This window comes from Gracilinanus agilis, chromosome 4 (assembly GCF_016433145.1).
Source record: "Gracilinanus agilis isolate LMUSP501 chromosome 4, AgileGrace, whole genome shotgun sequence".
Lineage (NCBI taxonomy): Eukaryota > Metazoa > Chordata > Mammalia > Didelphimorphia > Didelphidae > Gracilinanus > Gracilinanus agilis.
In genome coordinates, this window is record NC_058133.1 from 422,261,869 (window position 1) to 422,284,839 (window position 22,971).

The 22,971-nt window shown below is 34.0% G+C and overlaps 1 protein-coding gene and 1 long non-coding RNA gene across 2 annotated transcripts in view; both read left to right on the plus strand.

The window, feature by feature from the left end:
• The window catches only part of LOC123243724, a 60,986-nt gene extending 52,942 nt beyond the window's left edge, over positions 1-8,044 (plus strand). The window contains exon 3 of the long non-coding RNA XR_006506056.1: positions 7,345-8,044. This is a non-coding gene — a long non-coding RNA (uncharacterized LOC123243724). The remainder of the gene's footprint in view (positions 1-7,344) is intronic.
• Positions 8,045-8,118: 74 nt separating this feature from the next.
• TULP4 (TUB like protein 4) overlaps positions 8,119-22,971 on the plus strand; it is a 213,715-nt gene continuing 198,862 nt past the window's right edge. The window contains exons 1-2 of the mRNA XM_044671783.1: positions 8,119-8,196; positions 8,890-9,715. Coding sequence (XP_044527718.1) covers positions 9,464-9,715 — 252 coding nt within the window. The 5' untranslated portion in view covers positions 8,119-8,196; positions 8,890-9,463. The remainder of the gene's footprint in view (positions 8,197-8,889; positions 9,716-22,971) is intronic.

Consider the following 22,971-nt stretch of genomic DNA (forward strand, 5'->3'; position numbering starts at 1 on the left):
CTCCCCCCTCTCAGAGATGGTAAGCTTTTTCATCTGGGTTATGCATGTATTATTATGCAAAATACACTCTATGTTGGTCATTGTTTTTTTTTTTTAAACCCTTACCTTTCATCTTGGAATCAATACTGGGTATTGGTTCCAAGGCAGAAGAGTGGTAAGGGCTAGGCAATGGGGGTTAAGTGACTTGCCCAGTGTCACACAGCTGGGAAGTGTCTGAGGCCAGATTTGAACCCAGGACCTCCTAATTCTAGGCCTGGCTCTCAATCCACTGAGCTACCCAGCTGCCCCCTTATGGTGGTCATTGTTGTAAGAGAATATTCTTATAAAACCAAAATCCCAAAATAAAAGTTTAAATAAATTAATAATGTGAAAAATAGCATACTTTGATCTGCATCTGACTTTAACAGTTCTTTCTCTGGAGATGAATGGCATTTTTTGTCATAAGTCCTTCAGAATTGTGCTGGATCACTGTATTGTTATGAATAGTTAAGTTTTTAACAGTTGGTCATTATACAATAGTGTTGTTCCTGGGTACAATGTTTTCTTGGTTCTGTTCATTTAAATTTGCATCAGTTCATGTAGGTGTTTCCAGCTCTTTCTGAAATCATCCTGTTTATCATTCCTTATAGCATAATAGTATTCCATCACATATACCACATTTTATTCAACCATTCCCCAGTTAAGGGACATCCCTTTAGTTTCCAATTTTTTGCCACCACAGAAAGAGCAACTATAACGATTCTTGTATAAACAAGTCCTTTCCAATTTTTTTTTAATCTCTTTGGGATACAAACCTAATAGTGATATTACTGGATCAAAGGGTATGCATTGTTTTGTAGCCTCTTTGGGCATAATTCCAAATTGCTTTCCAGAATGGTTAGATCAATTTACAACTCCACCAGCAATGCATTAGTGTCCCAATTTTGCCACATCCTCTCTGACATTTATCACATTCCTTAAATTAGACCCTTGTCAGAGAAATTTGCTATAAATTTTTTTCCCCAGTTTTTTCATGTTCTAATCTTGGTTACATTGGTTTTGTTTGTACAAAACTTTTAAAATTTAATATAGTCAAAATTGTTCATTTTCCATCTTATAATGTTCTCTCTCTCATTTCATTATAAGTTCTTCCCCTCTCCATAGATCTGCCAGATAAACTATTCTGTGTTCTCCTAATTTATTTATAGCATCACTCTTTATATCTAAATTATATATCCATTTTGACCATATCTTGGTAAAGTGTGAGATAGTGGTCTATACTTAGTTTCTGTCATACTGTTTTCCAGCTTTCCCAACAGTTTTTGTCAAATAGTGAGTTCTTATCCCCAAAACGGGGGTCTTTGGATTTATCAAACATTAGATTGCTATGATCATATATCCCTGTTTATTATGTATATCTATTCCATTGATACACTGTCCTATATTTCTTAGCCAGTACCAGACTGTTTTGATGATTACTGACTTATAGTACATTTTGAAGTCGGATACTGCTAGATCATCTTCCTTCCCATTTTTTCATTAATTCCCTTGATATTCTTAACCTATTCTTTTTCCAGATGAATTCCGTTATTATTTTTTCTAGTTACATAAAATAATTTTTTTGGCAATTTGGTATGGCACAGAATAAGTAAATTAATTTAGGTAGAATTGTCATTTTTATTATATTAGCTCAACCTACCCATGAGCAATTAATATTTTTCTAATTGTTTAGATTCCAACTTTCCTTGTGTGAAAATGATTTTGTGATTATATTCATGCAATTCCTACATTTGTCTTGGCAAGTAGATCCTGAAGTATTTCATATTGCCTAGAGCAGTGATGGACAAACTCTCCCGAAGGCTAAATCCAGACCATAGTTCGCCCATCACTGCCTTAAGCAATTCCCTAATTACTAAGCCCCCACATCCAGACATAGTGAATAGGGAATTGCTTAAGGCAGTGATGAGCAAACTATGGCCTGGATCTGGCCTGTGGGGAATAGTTTGTTCATCACTAGTCTAGAGTTATTTTATTTTTTTTTTTTGACAATTTCTAATGAACTTTTTTTTGCCTTTTGGATTAAAAAGGTCCCATAGCTAATTGAGCAGGTCACAGAACATAACAACTATTGACATACCACATTATTTTATACTCTTAAAAAAAGTTTATATATGTGTTTTGTTTTTTACATCAGCCATGACTGAAAGTATTCCTTTCCCTGGCTCCCCAGCATTCTAAATGGAACCTCATTTCTTCAACACAATATAGCAAATTCAGTTATACAGCATATGCATTTTGTATCAGTCCCCTCACTTCTCTTCAGTGAATAGTTGTTTTGTTTTCAAGGTTTATAATGGTTTTCCCAATAATTTGGTTCAGCTTTGTTTCATCAGTATTTTCATTCATATTAATATTTTCTTTCTTATTTTTACTTTGTGTTAGTTTATAAATACATTTCCACTTTTCCCTGAATTACTTATATTTATTTATTAGGCCACAATATTTCATTACTTTCATATGTCAGTTTTTTTTAGCCATCCCTTACTTGATGGATATCCACTTTGTTTCGGTTCTTTGTTGTTAATGTGTTCTATGAATATTTTGGTACATAATAGAAATTTGTCTTTGACCTTTTTGAAACATATGTCCACTAATGGGGACATCAATGAATCATGAAATTTGAAAAGTTTAATAATTTTTCCTTATATTGTAATACAGAATGACACTTGGAATTTGGACTAATTCACAGTTCTATCAAGTATGCATTTCTTCCTGCTAGCTAATCAAAATCAATTAAAATAGTTTTGTATGCAGTTAAGTGAAATCAATATTTTAAATTGCATTTCTCTTTTGAGTGAAGGGGGCATTATTTCATACAGTAATTAAGCAATGTCTCATTTATTTCCTATGAATGGGTGTTGTGTTTTGTTTAATGCTTTTTCTGTTCTATTGAGATGATCATGTGATTTCTGATAAGGTCAATTATGCAGATAGTTTTTCCAATATTAAACCAGCTCTGCATATCTAGTATAAATTCCACCTGATCATAGTCAGTGGTCCTTGTGATATATTGTTGTACTCTCTTTGCTAGCATTTATTAAAATTTTTTTTCATCTGTATTCATTAATGAAATTGGCCTATGATTTCCTTTCTCTTTTTTTGTACTTCCTGGCTTAGGTATCAGCATCATATTTGTGTTATAAAAAGAATTTGGTAGGATTCCTTCTTTACTTATTTTCTGAAATAGTTTATATAATATCGAGATTGTTTTTTAATGTTTGATAGAATTCACTTGTAAATCCATTTGCCCCTGGGAATTTTTTCTTGGAGTTCATCAATGGCTTGTTCAATTTCTTTGTCTGAGATGTGATTAAGTATTCTATTTCCTCTTTTGTTAATCTGAATTATTTATACATTTTTAAATATTCATCCTTTTTACTTAGATTACCAGATTTATTGGCATATAATTGGTCAAAATAGCTTCTAATGATTGCTTGGACGTGAATTCACCTTTTTAATTTTTGGTGCTGGTTATTTGATTTTCTTTTCTTTCTTAAATTAATCAGTGCTCTACCCATGTTTTGCTGTTTAATAAAATAAACTCCTAGTTTTATTTATTAGTTCAATAGTTCTCTTCTGTTCAGTTTTATTTCTTCTTTGATTTTTAGGATTTCTAATTTAGTCTTTAATTTGAGGTTTTATAATTTGTTTTTTTTAGTTACATTCTTTGACAAAGTTGTAGATATGGGAAAACTTATATTTCCAAACACTGTATCCCATAAATTTTGATATGTTGTCTCCTCATTGCCGTTCTTCTAAATGAAATTATTGAATGTTTCTATAATTTTTTCTTTGACCTACCACCTTTTAAAAATTAGATTATTTAGTTTCCATTTAATTTTTAATTTATCTTTCCACAAAACACTATTGATTATAAATTTTACTGTGTTATGACCTGAAAAGGATGCATTTATTATTTCTTCTTTTCTCCGTCTGCTTGTGAAATTCCAGCCCCATATCTTTAACTCTATGTGTGTTTCCCTGCATCAAATGTGTTTCTTATAAACAATGTATTGTAGGATTATGGTTTATAATCCATTCTGCCATCTGCTTCCATTTTATGGGTGAGTTCATCCCATTCACAGTTATGATTACCAACTGTGTATTCCCTTCCATTTTATGTCCTCCTTTCAATCTGTCCCCTTTCACAATGTTTGCTTTTAATCATCACCCATCCTTTCTGTCCTCCTCCCTCCTAGTTCTCTATAGGGTAAGGTAGGATTATATACCTGAATGAATATTGTTGTTATTCTCTCTCTGAGCTAATTACAATGAGAGTAAGGTTTAAGCATTTCCTTCACCACCTTAATCCTCCTCCCCAATGTAATATTTTTTTGTGTTTTTTTAGGTGAGGTAACTTACCTCATTCCACCTCTCAGTTCAGTCCTTTTTTTTTTTTTTTTGGCATATCATGTCTTCCTAATTAGCTTATTTCTTTACCCTCTGACTCTGCATATTCCTCCTAATATTGATAAAATTTTAAATGTTATAAATATAATCTTTTCATGTGGGAATATAAACAGTTTTACTTTATTGAGCCCCTTAAATTTTTTTTTTCTTACTTTTTATGCTTCTCATGAATCTTGTATTTGAACCTCAAACTTCTTTAGGTTTGGATGGTCTTTTCATTAGGAATGCTTGTAAGTCTTCTATTTTATTAAATGGCCATTTCCCCTCCTAAAAGAATATACTCCATTTTGGTAGGTGATTCTGGGTTGTAAACTTAGTTCTTTTGCTTTCTGGTATATTATATTCCAAGTCTTACTATCCTTTAATGTGGAAGTTGTTAAGTCCTGTGTAATTCTGACTGTAGTTCCAAAGTATTTGAATTGTTTCTTTCTGGCTGTTTCCAGTATTTTTTCCTTGGCCTGAGAGCTCTTAAGTTTGACTACACTATTCTTAGGAGTTGTCATTTGGGGATTTATTTTAGGGGGTGATCTGTGGATTCTTTCCATTTCTATTTTACCTTCTTGTTCAAGAACATGAGGCCAATTCTCTTTGATAATTTCTTGTAATAGGCTAAGTTTGTTTGTTTGTTTGTTTGTTTGTTTGTTTTTATCATGGCTTTCAGGTAGTCCAATAATTCTTAAATTGTTTCTACTGGATCTATTTTCCAGGTCATTTGTTTTTCCAATGAGATATTTCATTTTTTCTTCTGTTTTTTTTCATCCTTTTGATTTTGTTTTATTTTTTCTTGATGTCCCATGAAGTTATTAGCTTACTTGATTCTCATTTTTAAGAAATTGTTTTCTTTTATGAAATTTTTTTATCTTTTCCCATTTTGTCAATTCTGCTTTGCATTGCTTTTATTTCTCTAATGCATTTTTCCTCTGTCTTTGTCTTTCTTAATTGGTCTTTGAAATACTTTTTGAACTCTTTTAGATCCTGAGACCAATTTATATTTTTCTTTGAAGTTTTGCATATAGCTTTTTTGTTCTCTTTGTCCCTTCTGAGTCTATGTCTCTCTCTTTGTCTCCATAACGATTTCCTAAGTTTTTTTTTTAAATGTTTGCTCATTTTACCAGCCTTTTTTTTTTTTTTTTTTGACTTTTACTTGTATTTTCAAGGTAAGCACTGTTTTCAGGGTATAGATGGCATTCTCTTAAACTTTAGTTTTCCCTTGCTGCTACCCTTTACCTATTTCTGGATTTCCACAAATTTCAGTTCTTCTAAAGTGGAATGATGGTGTGTGGCTGGGAGCTCTGAAAGCTGCCTCTCACTGCTGATTGAATCTCCCTTTGGGTTTGCTGATGGCTTGTAGAACTCAGAGCACTTTAAGGTACTTTGTGCTGAGACTCAGGGCATAGCTTTAGGCTTGGGCAGGGGCTTTGGGCCTCACCCTGGGTTTGCATAGGCCAGGCACACTAGGCCTTGCTCAAGGGCTTGGGTCCTCATCTTGGGCGTGTACAGGGATTCCAGTCCTTGCTCTGGACTTACACAAACCAGGTTTGGCATGGACTGCTTTCTAATGGTGTTTATGTCCTTACTGCAGGCTTGGGCAAGGACTCTGAACCTCCCCTTTGTCTTGTACCAGCTAGGTGCCCTGTTGACTGACTTGGAGTCCCAGTTTGGGCTTGTGCAGGGGCTTGGAGCCTCACTCTGGGCCTTTACCAATGAGATGCACCACAGATTACCTTGTGCTGGGGCTTGGGGCCTCACTGTGGGCTTGTACTCCTTTTGGCTATGGCAGGATCTCAGGGTCTTGATGGATTGAACCCGGGTACAGAATTTGTAACAATAAGTTTGTGGTGGGCTAGGGTGGTTGCTGTTGGGTTGTTCCAGAACTCCTTGGTGAAGCCTTACTATGGACTGTTTCTCCTCTCTCTAGAACTAGACCTTCTCTGCCTACCTTTCAATTTGTTTTTTGCGGTAAAGTTGCTTTCACTCAATCCCCTTATTCTTTCACTCCAACATTTGTTTTGAAGTGTTATTTTAAGGTTGCTTGGAGAGAATACTGAGTGGTTTGAGCTTTTCCTGCTTCTACTCTGCCATTTTGGTTCCGCTGTACATACTTTTTAAGAGAATTTTATTTACTATTTTGATATATGGATACTTTCAAAATTTTTTTTAATCCATCAAACCAATGTAAATCACCTGAATGTGGATAATTTATAAAAATTATTTGCAAGCATTCTTTCCTAGAATAGTGATTTAAAGCTCTGAATAAACAATATTAATATATATTGTGGCCCAACTGCTGTTAGACTCTTTAGTGGTCTTTGGTACCACTTGGGAACTTTAGAAAATGTTATTTTACTAATGACATAATAGGCTAAAAGTTCTTGGAGTCCAGTGACCATATCTTATTTGTATTCCTAATAGTGCTTTGCATGTAGTAGATGTCCTATAAATACTTGTTGATGAGTGAAAAAAATAAATGAATTTTGCAGAAACAGCCAGTTTGGGAAATTTACAAAGCTTTCCTTTAGACCAAATTATTTGAGTGTATATAAGAGAAAAGCCTATCTTTAAATCCTAGAACCAAAGATGTGCTTTGAAAGTAGACTTCCAGAGATAGAAGTGCTTATTTAGAATTTAAAATTGAGAAAAATATAATTGAGAAATAATTGCCTTTAGATCTGGCCAGTTATTGGCAAATTTTGATGAAGACAAACCTTTTGTTCCTATTACAAAGTGTCCAATCTTTCTCCTACTCTCCTTTTAAGCTATTTACCCATTAACATATTAACTATATAAGTAGCTATAAGTATGGGACTCATTTTGTTATTCTTAATATATAGTTACAGTTTCTCTTTTTCAATATTTGAGAAATTAAAAGTTTTTGTCTGAATTTTCTTTTTACAGATTTGGGAGGTGCCTGGGCCTGAAACATGCGGTTACTAATGGATCCTTCAATGACTTAATCCTTCATGGCAACTGATTGGAAAAGCAGAGGCAACTTCAAGTGGCAGGCTGAGGAAGTGTGTGTGTCTGTGTTTGTGTGCGCGTATGTATATTTAATACTGTGTACAGCTAGACATATATATACATAAGGACATATACATACGCACACATTTACAGTAACGTATGCACTCACTTTGGCCCCCTCTCAAAAGTCTTACAACTGATGAAAATAAATTTAAGAATCAGATGGGGCAACTTGGCAACACTGGGCTCAGGAGTCCAGGGAGAAAAATACTTTACTAAAAGTCAACTTTCCATATGGTCTTCACGAGTGAAGAAAGTTTGCAAAAAGAGGAAAAAAAAATACTGCACAGATCAAGTCCCCAAAATACCTCTACATTTAAAAGAATGAGCTAATGAGAAGGTGACAGGGTTGAGGGGTGGAATCTGTCTTTTAGTACCATGTGTATGATCATGTGCTGTCCTTGGCACTTTGTTTTTTTAATGAGTTCAATGAATTGAACTCTTTTTTATTTCTTGGACTGGCTATTGACCATTACTTTGTGGTTATGACTGGAAGAAAGTAAATTCAGGAGTGATGGAACAAGTTTGGACATTGAACTGATTTGTTTGCTTTTTTTTTCTTTTTCTTGAGGGTATTTGTGAAAATATAATTTATTTCCCCTTTCTCTTCCTACATCTATAGGATAAATATCTTAAAATTGTAATCTAAACCAATAATTAAAAAGCAGAGATGAAGAGAAACCAAACAGTAAATTTCCTTTTTACTGGACTACAAATGTGGCATTTGGAGTATCCTCTTTGAATTTGAGCTGAAAGAATTCATCAGACAAGCTATGAGACATCATCAGGGCAACAGTGGAAAAAAAGGAAATCTGATTTTTGTGTTTGTGCTTTTGTTTTAAGTAATTATTTTCCTCTCTTGAATCCTAGAAGACTTGCAGATGAGTGGGAGATTACTTATGTGCTTAATTCTGGGACTTGTTTTTATATCGGTATGGAAAAATACGTGATCTTTGTAGCAGAATAGGGGAAAAATAACTGGGGGAGTTCAAAGTGGGGGTGGATGTGGGGGAAGAATCAAAACTGAAGCGTAGCCCTGTTTTAAAAGAGAGGACTTATGATTCACCCAAGGCGAATGCTTTTTACTGTATTAAAAGCTTTAGAGCATTTCTGATTCTGCTAAATGAAAGAGGGATTTTCTTTTTTGTGCCTCTATGGCAGCAAGAAGTGAGGAAGCAGACGAGAGAACGTGATAAACAGTTCAGGGTATGTTAAGTTCCAGATTGGAAGCAAAGACCTGCCATGAATGCGGGACTGGCTTTGAATTACAAAAGCCATAGAATCCAGTGGGTTTCCTGGTTCTGAAGGGAAGAAGAAACGCCCTATCTTTCCCAAATTTGGACTGGTGTGCACCCTGCACAAGCTCTGGTCTGTTTTGCACGGTTTGTGTGCCTTTTTTTCCCTTTATGCAATCTTTTTCAGCTTTAGCAGCAGAAATTCGTCTAGTTCAGAAAACATGCCAGAGGGGGGCTCAGAAAAAAAAGATGATTATGTATATTCAATTTCTGCATTTGAACTCCTGAAGAGAAAATCCAACTAGAGGAATTCTTAAAGCCTTAAGTTACTTGAAATCTACACATTTGCAACCCTTTGTCTCTGGAATCGTATTACCCCAAACTGGAATCTCAGGCTGTATAAAGATAAACAAGTTGAGCAAAAAGAAGACGCACCTGTTTCTTGATCACCACTTCTTTATCATGCTGTTTCTCCAAAGGAAAAGTGAACCCTCAGTCTAAGGACTTGAAAATAAAAATGAATCTGAAGTTTTTTTTAAGTGTTACTTTTTCTTAGCAGACTGCCATCATCTTTTATAGAGGAATTTTTCACTATGCATTTGGTGGATATTTATAAAACACTGACCTTATGATGTGTGCCAGGTCAGTATTTATGATTTAAAGGAGCAAAAACAAAAGCAAAACAAACCAACAAAAAAGAAATTGGTTTAAATTTTCTGCACTAAACATTTATTTTTTTGTAAAAATATTAATTAAAAAGCATGTATGCAGCAGTGGAACATGGGCCTGTCCTTTGCAGCGATTCAAATATTCTATGCCTCTCCTGGAAGGGTAGAGTTCCTAAGAGTGAGAAAGAGAAACCAGTGTGCAGGAGGCGGTATTATGAAGAAGGATGGCTCGCTACTGGCAATGGTCGAGGAGTTGTAGGGGTGACGTTCACTTCAAGCCACTGTAGGAGGGATAGAAACACTCCTCAGAGAATAAACTTCAACTTAAGAGGCCATAACAGTGAGGTGAGTAAATTGTTTTACTTTTTCATTTTTCAAAACATTTAAAATTTTATATGTGGTAGAAGTGAGATTCCTTTGATTTTTGAAACAGATTCCTTTGATTCAAAGAATGTAGTGACTTTATTGAATCTATTGAAGTAGTTTTCCAGGACCAATGGTTTCTCTAGATTCCAAGTGGAAAGATGTTAGTGAGCTTCAGTATTATTATCTATAATAGTCTCATATAATGGGTTTACTCTATCACCATCCTTTTCTTTTCCTCCCTAAAAATAATTCAGCACTGATTCGTTGGAAGTATTAAAATAGTGTAGATCTATCAGGGGTGTTACAGAGGATATTGTTGCTTTGAGTGAATCGTCAGAATAAATGACAAGTCTCAATTCTTAAGATTATTTGATTCTTCACTTTCTACTCTTTACTTTTTCATCATTGCAGAGACTTTCTGTCTCTTAATAAGGTAGAGAATTCCTTAACAAAAAATGGCATTTTCCTTGGTTGAAGGATATAATAGTTTCCCATAGAGATTGTTTATGTATCTGTTTGGCATTTCTTAGATTTGGATAGAATTAACTAATTTACTATGGAAGACAAAAGTATTGAGTTCTTCATAAGAGTTAACTATTTAGGTTTGTAAAACGTAAAACAATAAAAATGGTCAATCATGAGAAATCATTATGGGAGTGAGAATCTAGGTGAGTTAGTGGTATCATTGACTAAAGATTCAATCCAGATGAAAAGTAAATAGTAATTAGTTAAATAAACTATTTAAAGAAAATTATAGAGAAGTCATCAACTACAAACATTTTCTTTCACAATGAAGGCAATAAGTGGAGATTGTATATGGAATTTTAAATTTATTATATACAACTTGATCCTTTAAAATAACATTTAAAATTTTTAATGTAGTACCAACATTCCTCTGCTTGTCCTTGTACCCCTTTGAATCTCTCTCTGATCTCCTATTATTATTTTCTTTTTTCCCAATAATATTTTGTTGTACTGTAGAAACAACTTTTAATATTTGTTTTCCGATATTTTGTGATCCAAATTCTTTACCTTTCTGAGAAGGCAAGTAAATTGATATGGGTTATACATGTGCGATCATGTAATACATATTTCCATATTCTTCCTGTTGTGAAAGAAAACATACTGCACATACAAGAAAAAACTGATGAAGGAAATAAAGTGAAAATAGTATGCTGCTATCTGCACTCAGATACTTTATGGCAATGGATAGCATTTTTCACTCATGAGTAGAGTTATGTTGGATTCCTGCATTGCCAGTAATAGTTAAGTAATTCCCAGTTGATCAGCATACAATATTGTTATTACTGTGTAAAATGTACTCCTATTTCTGCTCACTTCATCTTGCATCAGTTCATATAAGTCTTTCCAGGTTTTTCTGAAATTGTCCTGTTTGTCATTTCTTATGACAGTAGCATTCCATTACAATCATATATTAGCATTTGTTCAGCCATTCCCCAATTGATGGACATCCTTTTAATTTCCGATTCTTTGCCACCAGAAAAAATCCATAAAATTTTTTGTACAGGTAGGTTCTTACCCCTTTTTATGATCACTTTAGTATACAGATCCAGTAGTGGTATTATAGGATCAAAGGATATGCAAGGTTTTGTAGCCCTTTGGGCATAGTTCCAAATTGCTCTCCAGAATGGTAGTGCTAGCTCACAACTCCAGAAGTGCCTTAGTATCCATATTTTTTCCACATTTGTCATTTTCCTTTTTTATCATGTTAGCCAATCTGATGGATGTGAAGTAGTACCTAAAGAGTTTTAATTTGCATTTCTCTAATCATAGTGGTTTAGAGCATTTTTTCCTATGACTATTATAACTTTGATTTATTATTATGAAAACTGTCTATATCCTTTGACTATTTGTAAATTGGAGATTAACTTATTTTTATAAAGTTGGTTCAGTTGCTTAAATATTTAAAAAAATGAGACCCTTAACAGAGAAACTTGCTATAAATTCTTTTTATCAGTTTCCTGCTTTCATTTTAATCTTGGCTATGTTTAGTTTTCTGTGTGCAAAATCTTTTAAATTTCATGTAATCAAAATAATAAATTTTACTTTCTGTGATCTTTCTATCTCTCGTTTTTGATTATGAACTTCCTTTATCCATAGAAATGACAGATAATTTTTTCAATGCTCTTCTAATTTGCTACTGATATCACTCCTTATGTCTGAATCATGTACTCATCTTGGTATATAGTTTGAGACATTGGTTTGTGCCCCCTTTCTGCTAAACCACCTTCCAGTTTTCCCAGGAATTTTTCTAGAATATTCACTTCTTGGATCTTTGGGTTTATCAAACACTAGATTACTGTGATCAGTTTAGTTCTGTATATTGTGGATTAATCTATTTTACTAATCAGCTACTCTGTTTATTTTTTAGTATCAGTTTTTTTTAATCCTTACTTTCTGTGGGTACTTTGTTTCTGTGTGTACTCTTCCAATTTTTTGACTAGTTAAGGATAAGGGTGAAGATTAAGTGTTAGACCTCCCAGTTTCCTTCCTCCTTAGTTATATAAGCTTCTTCTTTTACACCTAATGTGTATGAGATAAATTCTCCTTTCCCCTCCCCTGTTTACTCCTCTTCCCTTGCCTTTCCAGTCTTTTCAAAAGATTATCAAAACATGACAAAACCATACCCAACCCTCTCTCTAATTAAGATTCTCATTATGTGCCATAATAAGAGCTCTGAGAGCATGTATCTTGTTTCAATATTAGAATATTAACAATTTATCCTTGTTCAGTCCCTTTTTTCTCTTGACTCCTATGTTTGTATTTCAAAATTTTTACTTAGCTCTGGTTTTTTCCATCAGTAATGCTTGGAAATTCTCCTTTTCATTAAAGACCCATTTTACCCCTTGTAATATATACTCATATTTTTGTGTATTGAGTTTTTTCTTTGCCTTTTGGAATATTGTATTCCATACTCCCCATGCATTTCATATGATGGTTCTTAAGTCATATGCAATCCTGACTGTGACTCCTTAGTAATTGATTTCTTTCTTAGGGCATAGTTTTTGTGTCATTTTAGTATGTAAGGGATATTCTAGGTCAGGTAGTTGCATATTTTCAGTGTTCCCAAAGTTGTGTGATTTGGGAAAAGTCTCTTTACTACCTTCCTTGTCTGAAATCTGTAAGTTTCTGACCTTGGTTTTGGAGTCTGAACAACATGGATATATCCCTGTTGGAAGCTTCAATAGACTGCAGCTAGACTCAGTGACTCTAAACCACCTGGAAAATTTTGAAGGTTCAGAGTGACAGAATTTCAGGATCCCCTTTGGTTCATGATTCCTGCTCTGATTTTTCTATTGTAGCCTGCAGATTATGTTGAAAGCTAGAACTGAGGCTCTACTCTGTTTCTGGAGTCAGAGCCACTCAACTAATGTACTTCCTCTTGGTACACATGCTCTCTTCAAATATTGCCATATCTGAGACCTTGAATTTGATAGTGTTTGTCAGAACTGCTGTTTGACACCTGTTCCTGCATTCTGCAAAAATTTCGAGTCTTCTTGTGTCTTCTTTTCTTCTCTGGGTCCTGGGTCCTCCATGCCTATGTGAATAGCTTTGGTCCTTTTTTAGGTCTTGGTGCCTATATCCTTGGGACTAGACTGTTCCTGGTGTACAGGATGTATCTTTATGCTAACTTAAGTTGGGAAAATGATTTAGTGGTTTGTTTGTTTTTCCTAAGTTTTCCCATCCTGGGAGAGTTTTCAGTCTAATGTGTTTCTAGATGGTTGTTACTCCTAGATTTTTGTATGATCATAAACTTAGCAGAAATAATAGAACTATGAAATTTATTTTCTGACACATATCTAAGTATTCTTTAATTGAACTTTTAATTCAGCTTTTTAACTCTAGAGTTAAAGTTAAAAAAAAGTTAAGAAAACCATTTTTGGTTATAGAGGTAATGGAAATGTTAGTAAAATTTATAAACAAAACAATCCTTTCATCATCATCATAATAACTGACAAATATTTATTTTAACATTTATAGAATACTTTACAATACATTGCCTCCTTTGGCCCTCATACTGATCTTTTATGATTATTGTAGCCATTATTATCTCTATTTTGCAAATAAATAAACTGAGATTCAGGGATGCTAAATGTCTTGAACCCTTGTGGAGAAGCTAGTAAATGGTCATAAGTGCAATCTGAACCAAGGTCTTCCTTATTACTGTCAATCACCTTAGCAATTTTGAGTAAAACATTAATCTCTAGATTTCTGTTCTTCTTGTTGAGAAGATGAACATTTAAAATAATTTTTTGTTTTGTTTCTATTTTATCTTCCTTCTGAAAATATCTCCTTTAATCTGAGCCATTTCTTGTAACAAAGAATGAAAGAAAAAATTTGAGTTAGGCTAATGTAGCATCTTTATGCCATTCACAGTCTAATCCCTCACATCTGCTAAGAAAAATGGGAAGAATATTGGAACCTGAATATTTTTAACCATAGAAGTGAAATGGTCAGACTTTTTCTTTAGGAATTTGACAGTTGTATGGAGGATGACTTTGAAAGAAGAAAATTGAAATGAGGAAACCGGTGAGGAGTTTCTCATGGCTTTATGAATGGAGAGAAGGGACTAGATGCTAGAAATGTTGTGAAAGTACAATTGGCAAATTTGGCAACTTACTGTCAGTGGGGAGGAAAGGGGAAGGAGGAGGTGAGGTGGTTGATGCCCACGTTTCAAACTTCAGTTGTGGTGGAGCCCTACAAAAAAGCGCTGTCATATCTTTAATCTTTGCCTCCCACTGAACTTACTTCTTTAGTTTTTCATTGAGTCAATTCTTCAAAAAAAATTTGTTAAAAAGCAAAATAATATCAATCAAAATATCACAGTATGAATCAAGAAACTAAATAACCACTTTATCAAATCTATAGATAAACTTTTTCACCTCAGTTTTTTATATTTTTACAGTAACAGGATTAAAATAGTAGAAAGTAACCTTTTGTATTGATGATGATTTTTTTTTTTTTTTTTGCAAAAAATACCATTCTGATGATGAACTTAAGAGAAGATATACAAGATGTCTCAAAAATCTTGGTGCAGGTTTTGAACTTTTAAAGCTAAGATTTTGCAACCCATTATATCCATACTTATATAATGCATATCCATATCTCTATATAAATACCATTTTCTTTAATAATGGAAATCCTGTGTTGTTTTCTTCATTTTGGATTTTAACAATAGACTCAGTATTAATACTATGTCCTTTATGTACTAATTTTTGTATCTTGCTTCAGTTATTTTCCATGTGTTCAAGAGCAGAGAAGTATATTTTGAATTGTTTCATTGTTATAAATATTACTATGTTTAAGAAATTACAGTGCTATTGTTGTTGTGTTCAGAAAGGATGAAATGATGAGAATCTAGCTTTCATGAAGAAATTTTTCTGCTTTTAAGGGGACCAAAACAACTTACTCCTTTTCTCAATAGTACTTATCTCAGGTAAGAATGTGTCCAGGCAGTTGTCAGAGGACAGTTGGTGATGTGAAGACAAGTACCTTTCAATTTTTGCCTTTCCTAAAACAAATGACTATTTGACATGTACTGATTTTCTGTTTTCTTTTCAAATATCCTCTGAAATATTTATAGCATTTAATGGGTTATCTTTCAATTAGGCAATCTGTAGTTTGATTCATGTCAATGGCAGATGGTTTAAATAAAACATTGTCCTTAATAATTGTGATTCAGAAGCATGGTTTGAATATTTACTTACATAATATATCCTGTCTGAGGTTATAGTTGATGAAAGATTCACAGAATAATGTGCTTGTGATCTTTCCTAAAGAATTAAAATCAATATTCAATGATTATAAAAAAATAATCTGGGAGTAAACTGCTTAAGTAATTATTAGTTTATTTGATTTTAACCTAATAGTATAATAATATGTAGTGTTGCAATTTTTAAGCTCTCTTCCCTTTCTGCCTTCTATCCATCATTCCTTCCTTTCTCAAAAATAATTGGTTATCTTCCAAGTGTTATATTACAATTATATTTATATTTACATCATTAATGTAGAATTAACCTTTAAGGAAATTTAAACTATTATTATATCTATGGTAAACAGATAGAAGCCTTCATTACGAGCTAAACTACACACAGGGTCTTAAGAATAATTGTTGACTTAAGGTTGTAGTTAATTGTTGACTGCTTTCAGTGTTAATTTCCTTACTTAGCAGGCATATGGTGAATATTTAATGGTATAAGTTGCCAAATATTGAGAAGATATGCTAGACTTGTTTTTAAGGTAACATTTTGTATTAGTGAAGGTGAAGCAAATAAGAGAGAACGTTATTTAAAGTCTGTAAATCAATAATAATTTATGGCCAAAATATAACTATTAGATTTCTTCTTTTGTTGAAAAAAAATCCTTCCCTTCCCTCTTAGAATGGATACTAAGTATCATTTCCAAGATAGAAGAATGGTAAGGGCTAGGCAATTGCCAATTGTGTCTTGTCCAACATCAAATAGTTGGGAAATTTCTGAAATGAGATTTCAATTCAGGACCTCCTATCTGTAGGCCTGGTCTCAGAAAAGAAAGCTATAGAGGTTTTCTAGTTGCACTACCTTGTTAGGATTGTAATCATTAAGATGAAATGATTTGCCTAAGACCATACAGTGAGAGGCAAGAGTTGGGGTTAGAAGTAAACTCTTAATATAGGTGATCTGCTTAAAATTAATTATAAAATATACTTTTAATTTATAGCATTCAATTACATTAAAAATAAGTTAATCTACTGTTATAGAATTTATTGCACTGAATAGTGTTAGAATACAGAAAAATAATTATGCAAGACATGGCGCCTTCCTTTTCTTAATTGCCTTCAATTTATTTTATACATATATGGGGATCCAAGTGTGAACTAATATTGAAGTATTGTTGAAATATTAAAAAACTGACTCTTGTGAATAATATGCTCATGTACCAAACTTCATGATTGATTACTTAAGCCTTATAACAAAGTATAACTGAGTTTATGGTATGCTGACCACTCCCTAAGCCTCTAGTCCAAAGGTCAATTGGACCTCTGGGCGGAACTCTGAGTCCTAAATTATCTTAGCTTCCTCCTCTTTGATCTTGTGGTTGTGAATGGAACCAATGTTAAATTTTCTGCCATGTCACATGTTCATGAACTACCTCCTATCACCTATTCCTTGATTCTCCAATAAAAGATTGGGGACATGTGTGGCTCTCTCTTTCCATGATCAGAGGAGCACGTACACTGGAGCCCATGTTGTTGAACTCTTCATCTCTGAGTTTTTCTTTATTGTGTTCCCTCTCTCTCTCAAGTCCTTCCACCTTTTTTCCCTCAGTTTTCAGCTTCCCTTCTCTGGTGTTCACCCATGAATATTAATTTGTGGCTGCTGGCAGCTACATACATATCTTGCTTGTACATAATTGTTTGTATGTTGTTTCCATCATTAAACTATGAAGTCTTTGAGTGCAGAGACTATTTTTATACCTTTGAATTCCCAGCACTTTATATGATGCCTGGCATATAGTGGGTATTTAATAATCTTTACTTACTGATTGATAACTTACCTTCAAGAAATTTGCAACTTACTTAGGGTGATAAAGCTAATAGAAAAAAGGGAAGTCATACAAGACACACTATAATTAGTTACTAAATGTATGATATACATTCTAAATGCTATTTAAGTTAAGAGGACAATGTCTTGGAGGCAGAAGGAATTGAATTGGTTTTTGAGGGAGTGGAAGAATTTGCATAGATCCAGAGAAGGGAGGAACACATTTTAGACTAGAGGGAACAACATGAGCAAATTCATAGTGACAGTAATAACTTTTTGTATTTATGGAATACTGAAGAAACTGTAATTGAAGTAGAGGGAAGAAGAAATTTTATAAGATAGTGAAAAACTAAGGTGGATATATGTCCAGTTAGTAAATGATCAAAATGCATAGTTTTTCAATCATTAGGGATTTATTGAGTGTTTACTATGGGCCAGGCATTGTGCTAATAACTGGAGATACAAAGACAAAAATAAGACAGTTCCTGTAATAGAAAAGATTACATCCTATCAGTGGAATCAATACATATACATATGAAGAAATTAAAAATTAAAAAAAAATCATAATGACTCCAGATATAGGTGATACTCTGTGGAAAGGAAAAGAGATGAGAGAAGGAACGTTGGCTGTGAAGAGTAAGAAGAAAGACAATTTGATTGGAGGGGTAGTGTTTTGTAATATGCTAGGAAATGTGCTCAGAAGTCAGATTTTTGAAGGACTTTAAATGCTGATTAGAATAGTTTCCTTTTTTTCTTAGGAGGTAAGAGAGAACCCCATAAACTTCCTGATCAAAGGCAGCGACATGGCTGTCAGACCTGGGTTTTAGGCATTTTGCTTTGGTGGTTGAGTGAAAAGATGGCTTGGAGAGGAGAGTCGAGTCAGGGAAGCTAAAATGGGAAGGTCATAGTAAAAGAACAGGGAAGACGCAATGAACTAGAAATGTAGACAAGGATCTTGTCAAAAATATTAGAATGGCAGCAGGAAGAACTGGCAGCTAATTGGATATAGAGAATGAGAAGTAGTGAAGAGTTAAGAATGACACTGAGATTGTAAGCCTGGGTGACTGGAAGAATGATGATGTCCCTGATAAGCTAAATAGGGATAGCAGAAAGAGAACTTTTTTGGGGAAAAAGAATGAGTTTTTGATTTTGGAAATGAGTTTGAGTTCCTTTGAGTAAGCAGTTGGTGACGTAGGACTAGAGCTCAAGAAGGAAGTGTATATCTGGGAGTCATCTGTATAGAAATAATGAACCTGTGGAAAATATTGATCATTAAGTAGATACAATCTAGTAGTAGCTAATATTTTAATAGAGTTTTAATGTTTATGAAATGTTTTACATTTCTGATTCCATTTGATTAAGAAAGAAGAGAATACCTGATAAGAGAGTTGGGGCATTCCCACAATTAGGTGATAAGACATAGATAATGACCCAATAATAGATGCAGAAGAAAGGCCAAATAGTGAGAAGAGTATTAGGGGCTAGATCTCACACAGACTTTTCTAGTGGTTCAGTTTGGTATTTCAGTAAAATGGGGCATTTATGCACTACCTTACAGTTAAAAAGGAAGTTTACTTAGTCATAGCATGAAAAGTATGTTCAGGCAAGGATATAGTGCTGGTTCAGGTAAACAGTCGGCCTTGTTTCCATATGGAAATATGCATTTATAGAAGGGGGATTTGTTGATTTTAGGCTAAAGTTTTCTGACTTCTCATGTGCTGGTCTTTTTATGCCCTAGCTCCCTAGAAAGGTATGTCAGCTCAAGCTGCAGATCTCTGAACTAATAAAGTCTAGCTGACAAGCTTTCTTGACTATTGGGGAAAAACTAAATTAACCAAGGACTCAGGGTCTTAACACAGATGTATATTGAGAAAGAACAGTGTTACACATATTGTTAGTGAGTGTTATATGCTGCAGAGAGGTCAAGAAGGATAAGGAGCAAAAAGGCCATTGATTTGGTGATTAAGAGATTATAATTATAGAATCTTAGATATAGGACTGTAAGGGATGTCAGAAATCATCTGTTCCAGTTTTCTCCTTTGAAATAGAGACTAGAGAAATTAAATTACTTGCCCAATTCACATAAGTTATAATTATCAAAAGTGAGATCTGAACTCTTGACTCCAGAGTTGGTGGTGGGGCAGATTATTAATAATTTGTGATGTTCTTCATTTATTAGAGGCTTTGTATTAGAGACAGCCAAGTGGCTAGCAAGACCCGAGTTCCAATCCTGCCTTAGACACTTAATAGTTGTTTGACCCTGGGTCACTTAACCTCTTAAGGTTGTTGTAAGGGTCACATAAGATAATATTTGTGAAAAGCACTTAGCATGGAATCTGTCTTCTGGTAGGTCTAGTAGAAATGCTTACTACCTTCTCCCTCATTATAATTATCATAGCATATAGCTTATAGTGAATTTTTTTTAAGGTTGTGAGTTCTAACTTATGTACAGTTAGTCACATTTCAGATGCAAATACAAAAATGTATTCTAAAACAAGAATTTTGCCTTAACTTTTGTTTCTTTTCATTGATGGTATAGTTGATTGAAACTGGGCAACATTGATTTCTGGTTAATTTGTTCTAGGCCAATTTGCTTTAACAAGTCAATTTCCAAACATTAGAGAATTGAGATATGGCTGGCTATGTTTGATAGAATAATGTAGCCAAACTGGGATGATGAAGGTTATTGAAAAATAATTATTTTTGCATTTCTTTTTATAGCACAAATCAATAATTTACAGTAAAATAAAATATCTTTGAAGATAGGGACTTTTCATTTAGTATACTCAGTGTCCATTATAGTGCCTTTTTCATAGTAGGCCTTTAAATGCTTGTTGTAATGGAACCATTTCTTGATACATTCAGAGCATACTGTATATATGCCTAATTCCAAAAAAAGAATTCTTCTAGTGATAAAAGTTCAACTTTAATAATAAATTGCTAGAGTTTATATATTTTTTTCAAGGTTTACGAAGCACTTTGCAGATATCTCTTTGATCCTCATAATAATCTGAAGAGGTAGAGAGGGTAGGTCCTGTTATTATCCCTTTTTATAAATGAGGAAACTGAGGCAAAAAGAGTCTAAGTGACTTGTCAAGGATCACACAGCTAATAAGTATCTTAGGTTAGATTTGAGCTCAGGGCTTTCTGACTTCAGATCTAGTGCCCGAACTACTGGATTGCTTTGTAAAAAGGAAATTGGAAAAAACCATCTAAAAATGTATATATTTCTATGGACAAGGGAAATGTATCAAAACTACATTTCCCTTGATCCAACATGGTCCAACTGGTTTCCGTTTCCGACGTCTTGACGCAGGGGAGCGCTTAAATCTCGTGGGTTAGGAGGGAGTGGGCTCTCTTCTTTGGCGAGTAGGCGCTTGGCTAGGAGGCAGTATGGAGGCGGCAGTTTTGAATGCTTACAAGCGCGTGGTCTAATGATTTTATCTATCAACATGGCTTTAATTAAAATACTAATTTATATATTTATACAAGCCTTTATCATTTTTAATATTTACAGCTTTTGAACCTCACAACTTAGTAATATGTCTGAAAATGTAGGTTCAAATATTTTTAAAAGGTCCTTGAAAATAACTAATAATAGATTTTTAAAAATCTTCCCTTAAAATAGAAGCTTATTATAAAAATAGAATTAATAAATTATAGTTTTATTATCAAGCACTTTTTTAAACAGCTATTTTTCTCATTCTGTTAATGAAAATAAATGTGTAAAAACAACAAAATAGTTTTTCAATATTCTTTTTTGATCTGTTCATAACGTTTCAGGAAAGTTGCCTTTTTTCCTTCAGATTAAAGCAAAGGGAATGATTATAGTATCATTGTGTGTACTGACTTTAAGTATTTATGATCTTTATTCATGATTATTATTTTTACTAATTATATGACTTTACATGACTAAATAATTATATTCCATTGTCAATCCTGGGCTTTCTACTTATTTTGTATCTCTAGTGCCTGCCTAGCTCTTATATCTAGTAGGAACAGTTGTTCAGAAACCACTGTCCCTGATGGGAAATGGCCATTCTGATTGTTGATTGTCATGAGATTGGAATCTAAGGCATGAAGTTGGTGGAATTATAGGGTTAGGATGGTAATTGGTATGTATCTGAATAAAGATGAGAAAGAGAATAAAGATATTTGAGTATTCTGGAATAGTCTTCTGGCATGTCATGGATATGGAATTGTAGAACATTGTCAGTTACCTATATTCAGATAACTACCCTATTCATATGGAATTTTAATCTAGGTTTCCTGCACAATCTACTTTTTTTTAAAAAAATTTTTATTCTTTTAAAATTTTAACATTTTTATTGACTATTTTCCCATAGTTACGTATTTCATGTTCTTTCCCTCTCCCCCAAACCTCCCTAACCCCCCTTAGCTGACACACAATTCCACTGAGTTTTACATGTATCATTGATCAAGACCTAATTCCATATTATTGATAGTTGGACTAGAGTTATCATTTAGTGTTTATATCCCCAGTAATAACCCCATCAGCCCATGTGTTCAAGCAGTTGTGTTTCTTCTCCCACAGCTCTTCCTCTGAATGTCATAATCTACTTTTCACTATTTACTTTCTATTTTAAGCCCTTAACTTCCATCTTAGAATCAATACTATGTATTGGTTATAAGGCAGAAGAGTGGCAAGGACTAGGCAATGGAGGTCAAGTGACTTGTCCAGGGTCACCCAGCTAGGAAGTTGTCTGAGGTCATATTTGAACCCAGGATCTCCTGTCTGTGGGCCTGGCTCTCAATCCACTGAGCTACCCAGCTGCCCCCTTACCATTTCCTTTTTTTTTTTTTTTTTTTTTTTAAACGCTTAACTTCTGTGTATTGGCTCATAGGTGGAAGAGTGGTAAGGGTGGGCAATGGGGGTCAAGTGACTTGCCCAGGGCCACACAGCCGGGAAGTGTCTGAGGCCGTATTTGAACCCAGGATCTCCTGTCTGTGGGCCTGGCTCCCAATCCACTGAGCTACCCAGCTGCCCCTACTATTTACTTTTAACTGAATAAATTGAATTTTGACAAAAATCTACACAATGTATATATTGCTCTACATGTAGAGCTCTGATTCACTAGGTTGAATCCATAGTGAATTGAGTGGCACACTGCTTATAGCAGGGTTGTGTTGAGTAACTGATTAAAATAATTTTAGCAGATTATTAGAGAAGTCGAGGTTGGGGAGTGGTGAGAGAACAGAGAAATTGAACGCCACCCTGCACCAAGCAGCAATAGTTCTGTGTTTCTAATTGGATCCACCTACCTACTTGGCTGTGAGATTCTAAAACAAACATGCTTAGGCCTTTCACTGAGCATTATGCTGCTGTGTGTTTTTATTGTACCTTCTGGCAGGCTACATTGGTTTCTTTTCCTCATTGTTGCTGTTTTATGGAATTCCTAATGAATCTTGTTTTGTCCACTTAGACTATTTAGATTTTGCCAAGTTGAATGCAGAGACTGTGTTCTACTGTGCCACCTTTTTTCTTAAATGTTTGTTGCTAATTTCAGTACTTAGCATATATTAAGTAGATGGTTTAGAAATGCTGTATTAATGAATTGTGTCTTCTTTTTTTCAACTTTTGCCCCCAAATGTCTTTTCTTCATATATACATCACTAGTCTGTATCTTAATGGGAAAAATGCTTTGAATTCTTAATTCTCTGCTTCAGCTG